The 10000-nt window shown below is 31.6% G+C and overlaps 1 protein-coding gene across 1 annotated transcript in view; it reads right to left on the bottom strand.

The window, feature by feature from the left end:
• Vps45 (vacuolar protein sorting 45) overlaps positions 1–10000 on the bottom strand; it is an 11816-nt gene that overhangs the window by 439 nt on the left and 1377 nt on the right. The window contains exons 2-12 of the mRNA XM_027354145.2: positions 9121–9319; positions 8216–8365; positions 7749–7885; positions 7266–7376; positions 6868–7002; positions 5355–5495; positions 3827–3964; positions 3334–3492; positions 1877–1984; positions 1510–1643; positions 1–644 (exon numbers count right to left, since the gene is read on the bottom strand). The exon at positions 1–644 is cut by the window's left edge and continues 439 nt beyond it. Coding sequence (XP_027209946.1) covers positions 452–644; positions 1510–1643; positions 1877–1984; positions 3334–3492; positions 3827–3964; positions 5355–5495; positions 6868–7002; positions 7266–7376; positions 7749–7885; positions 8216–8365; positions 9121–9319 — 1605 coding nt within the window. The 3' untranslated portion in view covers positions 1–451. The remainder of the gene's footprint in view (positions 645–1509; positions 1644–1876; positions 1985–3333; positions 3493–3826; positions 3965–5354; positions 5496–6867; positions 7003–7265; positions 7377–7748; positions 7886–8215; positions 8366–9120; positions 9320–10000) is intronic.

Raw genomic sequence — 10000 nt, 5'->3', positions numbered from 1 at the left:
AGGAAAATATCTTAGTAGATATAATAGACAACATCCAAACAGATCAACAACTTTCTGGTCTGCTATGACACATACCTATGCAGACACACATACATACACAAGCATACACATTAACACACCTTTCCATCTCTATATCATCATACCTCCAAATATTCTGTGTGTTTTAGTTGTAATGACTTATTCCTGTTATTTACAAAAATGAAAATGATATAAAATATCTTGTCAAATCCATCTCTCAGTATTATATACACTATCTCTTGGCTATCACTCTACCCTAACACAGCACTGTCGTCATTGTTACTGATATACATATTTCCTCTTTTTTACAATATATATATATAAATATAATCATATATCAAAAGCTAGCTAGCCATGGTCCCCCCCCAACCCATCCGAAACTGCCATTAAATAAAATTAATTAAATATCCGATTCCAACGGTAACTTCACAGCTCATATTCTCAGCGTCTTCCGAGGCAGCCCATCCATAGCAGCCTCCATCGACGCCAGGAATGAGGTTGAATTGTGGACTGTCGAGCCACCCAGAATAACGCGCATGCCTGGGTTGTTAGTGTTGAACTGGTGGATGGCGGCCGATTCCTCATATGTGACACCCCCTATGATGAATAGCACTACGTTCTGTGGTCTGTCAAGAGAGATAATGAAGTGGAGTAATATTATTAATATCATTTTTTTTTCTTCTTTTTTTTTCTCTTTTTTAGCATCTAATTAACATAGAGGATTAGTTTGGACTTCAAAGCCTTATACCTCCTACAGGGTCGCCATATGCCAAATTCATCCAGAAGCCACAGCCCTTTTCCACAGCTAGGAAATTGATATAATGTTCATTTATTCATGCTAAATGTGCTTTTCTATATATGATAATGTCTAAAATTGGAAATGTTCTCACTATTCATATGTTTTCTGGAAATATAGGTTAAAAAGAAGAAAATGTGATTAAACAGTAGTTCACTCAAATTAGACACATCTCATCTTAATACATAATAACTAAAAATGAAAAAGACCATATAGAAAGTCTAGAAAAGCCTTATATAGAATGTCATCAGTTGGTAATGAACACATTCCATGGCTGTTCCTTTGAGCATTATTCTACCCCTCTACACACACTCTACATTTACAGTCTCATATATCTAGTTTATGCAAATTATACTTACTGCATACTGTACTTTCTTTTTTTATTTCATCATGTGTATTGATTAATTTATATCAGTTCCTTCTGCAGAATATGGGCATGACTCCTAAGCAAATTTAACATCAACTAACTATGTGGAAGTGGTGTCGGATTGGGTTAGTGACCCAGAATATGAATAAAATATCATAGTCAACAGTTTACTCAGACCTCAAAACTAAACACCTCGCAACACAAACCTGTAAACAACTCCATCACTTCAGTACATTTTTTTTTCTGTACAAAAACAATATCCTTTGACAAAAATAACAGCACCACCCACAAGAAACAAGAACCAACTCATTTTGCAGCATTCACTTACTTTGATGCAGTGGGGGCGGGATTTCCACAGTACGGATAAGCACCCTCTCGCAGACGTCCCTTGGCTACCTCTGAGATGGTGTCTAGAACCAATGGCTTGTGTTGTGTGTACACATTATCGACACCTTTAAGGCCCTGTGAGTCAACAATTCTGATTAATCAAAAATGTCTGCTCTGTTAAAATCTAGAGCTAAATTGCTATGATACATATATAAAATCAGGAAACTTGTGCATATGAACATATGTACAGTGTTTGCACACTGTGCATGTGCATGTGTGTGTACATGTTACACATACACAATAAAAATAAAAATAAAAATAAATAAAAAATAAAACAATTCATCCACCACACCAGGTAAAGATCTTACCTTGAAGAGACGCTTTTTGATAGCCGAAACGTCCTGGGGAGCCTGAGTGCCAAAGAGGTCACTCTGCCGAGCCCTTGCTCCTCCGTAGTCCATCAACGATGATAATAACTACAATACAAGTTGGATTAAATTGTACAGAATCCTTTGGAAAAAAAATCTTATCCATTGAAAATCACAGAACAAAACTAGAAATTAAAGAAGGTGCATTTCATTTCTGTATCTGATTCACATATTTTATAATATAACAAAGAGCATCTGTTTTCATTTCTAAAAGATCTTTGTGTTAACAAAAAGGGTTAGAGTACAATAGAATTATATCCAAAATTGTACTAATACATACATCATCTAAACCACTGATTCATCTTCACATACAAAATGCAAATCGTGAGCAAATTGCATTGATTGAGCCTCTTGATTTCACAATAAAACAACAATTTAACTATAATGGAACACACAACTTCTTATTACCTAAAACAAGGTAAAAGTCTTATATAAATATATATATATATATATATATATATATATATATATATATATATATATATATATATATATATAAATATATATAAATATATATATAGATATATATATATATATATGTATGTAATATATATATATATATATATATATATATATATATATATATATATATATATATATATATATATATATATATATATATATGTATATATGTATATATGTATATATGTATATATGTATATATGTATATATGTATATATGTATATATATGTATATATATGTATATATATGTATATATTTATGTATATATATGTATATATATGTATATATATATATATAATATATATATAATATATATATTATATATATATATATATAAAATGTATAATATATATATATATAATATAATATAATATATATATATAATATAATATATATATATAATATATATATATATATATATATATATATATATATAGATAGATAGATAGATAGATAGATAGATAGATAGATAGATAGATAGATAGATAGATAGATAGATAGATAGATAGATAGATAGATAGATAGATAGATAGATAGATAGATAGATAGATAGATAGATAGATAGATAGATAGATAGATAGATAGATAGATAGATAGATAATATATATATATATATATATATATATATATATATATATATATATATATATATATATATATATATATATATATATATATATATATATATATATATGTATATATATATATGCAATTTAAAATCTTACCTGAGAAATACTTCTGTTGATGATATAGGATAATAACAAAACACATCAATCATATTTCTTGCTTTCTGAAGTAATCCATTACCCTATCATCCATTTTCTACTTCTTGAACACAAACAAAATAATTTCCAAAATGAAAACCAAAATCAGACCACCTCACCTCAACCATCAAAACCCTAATAAAAAATCACATTCACTGAAATCCAACCCACCTTCAGGTAGTCATCGCCGACATTCCTCTTGCGCAGGGCAATAATGAGCCCCCGGACGTCATTGTTAGGATGACCCTCGTGGCGAAGGGCGTAGAGCATGACGAGAGCGACTGCATCTGCCTCCCTTACTTTCACATCTGTTACAAGCTGGTAAATCCTCTGGAAAGCAAGAGAAAATGGAAAAATAAACGCCACTCTTTTTCTTTTAAATCATACTTAACGAAAAAAGACTAAAGAAATGACATACAAATACCAAATATCGAGTAAAGGTGAAAAAAGGTACATACAAATAACTAACATCATATAATGTCCATTATGAATTCATTAAAAACAAAACAAAAAAAGGTGAAATTTTCTTCATAAATCTTATGACAAGTTTGCACAATCCAGCCAATGAAAAGACCCCCCCCCTAAAAAAATTAAGCATAAAAAAATATATATATACATATGAAACATGCTATACCTGAAAGCAAAAAAAATCAACTCGCATTACCTGGAGATTAGCCGAGTGATCTGAGCCGCAGACGAGTTCCTGTTGGCACTCAGAAATGCCGAGAAGACCAAGAGTGCCAACCAGTCTCGACAGCTCCCCCACTACAGTCACATGCTTGCTCACTGTGCCTGACATTTTCTAGTGCAAAAAAGAGCCAAAATTAAAGATTTATTTCCTCATGGAGCATCCATATACAGCATTTCTACAAAATTTCCACAGATTTACAGCATATGTCAACTGCAAGCTTTAGTCATAAAAATATCTTTTTAATCTTACAGGTTCAACAACAATTCATGAAAAACAAATTTCATGCATAATAAAATAAACTTCAATAGAATTATACATCCCATAAAAAAGGAAAAGAATAGATGACAAAGGCATATAAGAAACTAATCATTGAGACTAAAATTACATACCATTATCACTATCCTTAACATTAATATGAATATTATGATCATCATAATTCAATAATAACAACTATTATTATTACTAATACTATGAAGTTTCTAGTTTATTTCCTTATCTCTATCTTTATTATCTCTATTATAAACTCTATCTGATCATTTTCAGTGTTTATCCTTATTATCTTAATTTTCATAAATTTTTATGTTTGTATTTACATTTTGCTTATATTTACATTTACATCTACATTTGCATTTTCATTTTCATTTTCAATTTTTATTTCTATTTCTTATTATTTTTGTTATTTTTATATTTATTATTTTTATTCTTATCATCTTTATATTTATCAATTTTATTCATATCTTTATCATTTCTTATATCACCTTTAATTCATCATCTTTATCATTATCATTATTTTACTATCTTTATCACAATCTTTATTTCATTAATATCATTATTAAATATATCATCATTATTTTTATTATCTTCTATTATCATCTTCATTACTGTTATCATTGTTATTGTTATTATTATTTTTATTATTACCATTATCATTATCAATATTGTTATCATTATCATTATCATCATTGTTATCATTATTATTATTGTTATCATTATCATTATCAGTATCATTATCATCATTATCACTAGTAGTAGTATTACCATTATCCTTATTGTTATCATGGTTATTGTCATTGTTATTAATATCATCAATATTTTCATTATCATCAATATTCTCAAGATCAATAATAATATCTGTATTTTCATTACTATTAGCAGCAGTACAATTACTATCATTACTATTATAAATACTATAATTACTATACTTATCACTACATAAATATAATTATTGTAATTACAATTGTAATCCTCAATAATCATGAATATAGCAATAATAAAAAAAACAATAATAATACCTAAAACACTATAAATAGATTCAACAATAACAAAACAAACAATTGACAGAAAAATTTAAGTTCCAACATTCTCTTCAATACATTTGTAAATTTCAACGAGCAACAAAGGAAACACAAAACAAAATGAAAAAAAAGGAAAATAAATGCAAAGTCAACAAAAACACCAACAAACAAATTCTCACAGCAACTTCACAGCCAAACCTCTTTACCTTGAACTGGGGATAGCTCTCGACGAAATGCTTCATGTCGTTAATGGATTCCACTTTTTGCTGCTTGGACAGTTTCTTCTGGTAATCTTCCATAAGGTCCTTGATAGTCTGGCCAATCTCACCATAGTTCAGATACATGCTCTGAAATATTAGTGAGGATGAGCTAAAATGAGTGAGTGAGTGAGTGAGTGAGTGAGTGAGTGAATGAGAGAATGAGTGAGTGAGTGAGTGAATGAGTGAGTGAGTGAGTGAGTGAGTGAGTGAATAGTGAATAGTGAATAGTGAATAGTGAGTGAGTGAGTGAGTGAGTGAGTGAGTGAGTGAGTGAATGAGAGAATGAGTGAGTGAATGAGTGAGTGAGTGAGTGAGTGAGTGAATAGTGAGTGAGTGAGTGAGTGAGTGAGTGAGTGAGTGAGTGAGTGAGTGAGTGAGTGAGTGAGTGAGTGAGTGAGTGAGTGAGTGAGTGAGTGAGTGAGTGAGTGTATATTTATGTGTGTGCGTATGCATGCACCTGTGCTTGCATGTGAGTGGGTGGATGCATGAGTGTGCTTGTGCATGTGCATGTGCATGTGCGAGTGTAAGTGGATGGGTACATGCATGCAAGTGTGTTTGTGTGCGTGAGTGAATTGTATATTCATAAATATGTACACAAAGTGACAAACATTTACATTAGGAAATGTAATACAAGTGACATGATACAATCACCAACAAAAGCAATGCACTTGTAAAATAATCATATAATCTATCATTCATCTATAAAGTTATTTTCCAGTCCTTTTACCATTGTAGACAACTCAGAAAACCAAACTGCACTGCCATCTTAAAATAGAATGTCTTCATAAAGCCACAGAGTCATGCAACACAACAGACATTTTCCTGTTAAAACCTCATAAAGAAATAAATGCTCTAAGTCTTCTAATAATGTAATTTTCACAAAGTATACAGTGAGTAAAATCTATTTGGAGGATATGTTCATCAAAATCTCACTAACTTTCACTAGATTATTTCTGCTGTATTGCAAGATGCCCACAAACAAATCAGTCTATTCTTTTACACATGTAACGTGAGAAGTGTTGTGATATCTCACGTTAGTTCTGGTTGTCGCTTTCTATGACTTATTGTAACTTTAGATAAGGAAGAAAACTCATATCATAGACTATTAAAAAATTTAGAAAATAATACAGTATAAAGCACACAACAATACATACACCCATACACAGTGTTAAGCATAGATAAGCCTATGTATTGGAATACTGTTTTATTTTCATTTGGTTTATTGTCTGTCAAATACATCAAAGCGCTACTAACATCAATTTTTATTATATGATGTTAGTTGAAAATCAAATGACTGTTATTTTGTATTTCTTTTGTCGGTGACAGTACCATAACATATTCAGAAAAAGTTTTGTAAATCTGGCAGGAATAATTCACAGCACAATGAAACTATATATACTGTTGGGCCTAATAACAAAACATTGTAACCCTATCCACCTTATAGAAGGAGCACACATACCCGAGCATAAAAGTCATCTTGAGTGGGTGACATGACGACCTCCTTCAAGTCATCTGACACCCCAGGCACATGTGCAAGGTTAACCCTGCCATTGTTCACCCCCAAGAGCTCGTGCACCATTGCTTCGTATGTCCACTGGGGAAAAAAATAACAGTTATCTTTTAGAGAGAGATTTGCTTTAACAGAGAGTAATCATTAATCTAGAAAACATTAGGACATATAACACTACTTTAGTTCATCTTCATAAACTATAAAAACCTCCCAAAAACAATCAACATCTAAAATATAAAATCTAAACATATTATCTAAAACATGAATACTATAAACAGCAGTATCTAATACACGGCACAAACTTGGCTAGTCAGTCCTAAAGGGAGGTAGCACTAATTGTCACTCACCTGGTGCAAAAGAGGTGTCACTGGATCATCTCTTCGGTCTAAGATGAGTAACAAAGAATTACCTTCCGTGTCGACATTTGTGTACAAGGAGCCTTCTGTTACAATAGTTTGCTGGAAGGTAAAATATGTGTGTAATGAATTTCATATGCTGCTTTCTAATACAACATACATTTTATCAATTGTATTCATCGGATATTTTTTCATATGTTTGTATACCTCAAGAACTATTTCTTTTACAATTTAAAACACTTTGAATCAAAGTCATTCCCTCTACTGTGGAAATCTATGGCACATAATCTAGTATCTTTCATATATTTGTTGCATCATATTAAATAGGATTAAAATAAATGGGATTTTCTATAACCTGCAAGTCTTTACTTTGTCAAACAAATCAAATATGAAAAAAAATCATATAAGAAACATCATCTAGTACAAAGCCTTTTCTTGTTAAATAAAAAGGATAATCAAAATAAACAAACTTACTCTAATATTTTCAGCTAAACTGCGAGCCATTTCTGAGTTATTCTGATAACGGATTGTGGGCAGCAGCTGTAAACTGAACAGCACACCAGCAAGACCCTGGACAGTACGCTGCAGACACCCAGAGCCCCATTTCATACCTGTTAGAAAATATCAAGTAAATAAATAATATCTAGTAAATCAAGTTAGGCCCATAGTCACTTCTCAGAGTTATAACCATAGTGCTTAAAGCAATCATCTTGCCCTTTGTACCTTTGGCACTCTAGCAAACCTGAACAAACTTGTATCACATATAGTCTGATATGCTCCATCTTGTAGACCTCCCTGGTAATACTGTCCCATACAGAACTAGTCCAAGCTCTATCTTCCCAGAATAAGTGTACTAGGATCTTGACCTCTGGTGGAGCTCGGAAGGAGCAGAGGCCACAGTGACCCAGGACTTACTTGGACCCAGGGGGGTTCATGCTTACCATGTGAGTGGATGGGCATGTTGAGAGAGAAGAGATGAGGCGACAAAGCCTGGTAGTCTGCATAGAGCTCTTGAACTTCACGCACAACTTCATGCTCATCGGCCTCTGCCAAGAGCTTCACATCACTCTTGCTGACCACATTGCTAAAGTCTAAGGGTGAAAAAGTGTCAGTAAAGATGTAATCATTTGAGACTTTTGAGGTTTGTTTTCTATTTTTTTTCATTCAGGTTAAAAAAGATAATATAACCTAATCATTAAGACAGATGCAACCCTTTTCTCCTACATCATACTATGATCATCTGTTCATTCAAATTCAGACTTAATCAATCCTAAAAACAGAAAACCAATTCCCCTAAACCTACATAATTAATGCCCATAATCATAGTAAACTGCACAATTTGTTGTCAGTCCTATTCATCTGTTGAAAACCTAACAAACTTCTTTCTCATAACTTTTTTTGGCATGAGATAGATGTATAAGTGCAGTCAATCACACAGTCACAAAACTACCTTCTGGTATAGTGTCATATACTGTAATGTAATTTCACTACTTATACCTCTAGATACATAACTTTTATATATGTTTTATCTACATACTTATAGTAATCTACAACCATTTTCATTCTTATACAACGAGTCACCTCGATAACCTTTTCAGCTTTGCCCTCTACTGACACTCTATTGATATGATAAGTAAATTTCTTGGCTGAAGAGTGCAGAATAAACCTAATTCACACCCTAAAGGTACTGGACAAAACCTGTTAAAAAATAGCCAAAAAAAAAAAAATAATAAATAACTATTATAAAAATAACTTAAAAAATAGTGAATAAAAAATGAAATAAAACTATAAAATCATATCCACAAGCTAGATCCACCCCAAAAAATAGACCAATAATACTACTTACATATATAATAAGCTCCATAGCGTGGCTTCTGCAGCTCATGACACAAGGCTCTGATATTGTCCTGTGTAGGTCGGACGTAAACTAGGCACTTCAGGTATGACATGTTTTCCCCTGAGCTTGTCTGGTCCAGGCGCTCAAACATGTATACTTCCTGCCTCATGACTTCACTCATCCCTAGGACCAAACTTACAAATGATGTCTGTGGAAGAGATTTAAGAAAAGTGATTAGTGTAAAATGCTTCAATATACTGTACATGATTTGAATTATTACAGCTGCAAAACTGATATGCACAAATGAAGAATAAAAGATTCATCACAGATCTAAAAATGAGTCCTACAGATCAAGTAGCCTTCACAACATTTGTAATGGCAAAATAGAGCTTGCTGTTTTATCATGAAATAAAATACTCCAAGCTCAATTTTGTCAGAATATACATACTAGAGGCTTCTTTGCTTGCTGGTGTGTGAAGCACAGAAGCCACAATAATTTCTTAATGTTCTATTGTAGACACTTGCTACTGTATTTTTCCAACATTAGAAAATGGAAGGCAACTCAAAATGCATAACAAATACAGTATAAGTAAACTATAGCACTGCATTTTCAATATTTCAAAGTTAAAGTTAATAATAACAGACAACAACAAAACAAAAAATAAATGAAATATAAAAATAAATATAAAAGTACATGTAAAACAGCAACAAAAATTAATAAAAATCAAAGCAAAGACAATAACATTACCTATACATATAACAGTAAATAATGTGAAAGTATAGCAATACCTATCCATTTCTATGAACAAGTAAGGGAACACAAACTTGGATAAAGACAGTAAATACACATCAAGTATAACTTCCCCTAAAATAATACATATATCTTTAT

This window comes from Penaeus vannamei, chromosome 19, assembly GCF_042767895.1.
Source record: "Penaeus vannamei isolate JL-2024 chromosome 19, ASM4276789v1, whole genome shotgun sequence".
In the NCBI taxonomy this organism is placed as follows: Eukaryota; Metazoa; Arthropoda; class Malacostraca; order Decapoda; family Penaeidae; genus Penaeus; species Penaeus vannamei.
Note: the sequence above shows the minus strand (reverse complement) of the source record. Positions and strands in the feature narration are given on the sequence as shown.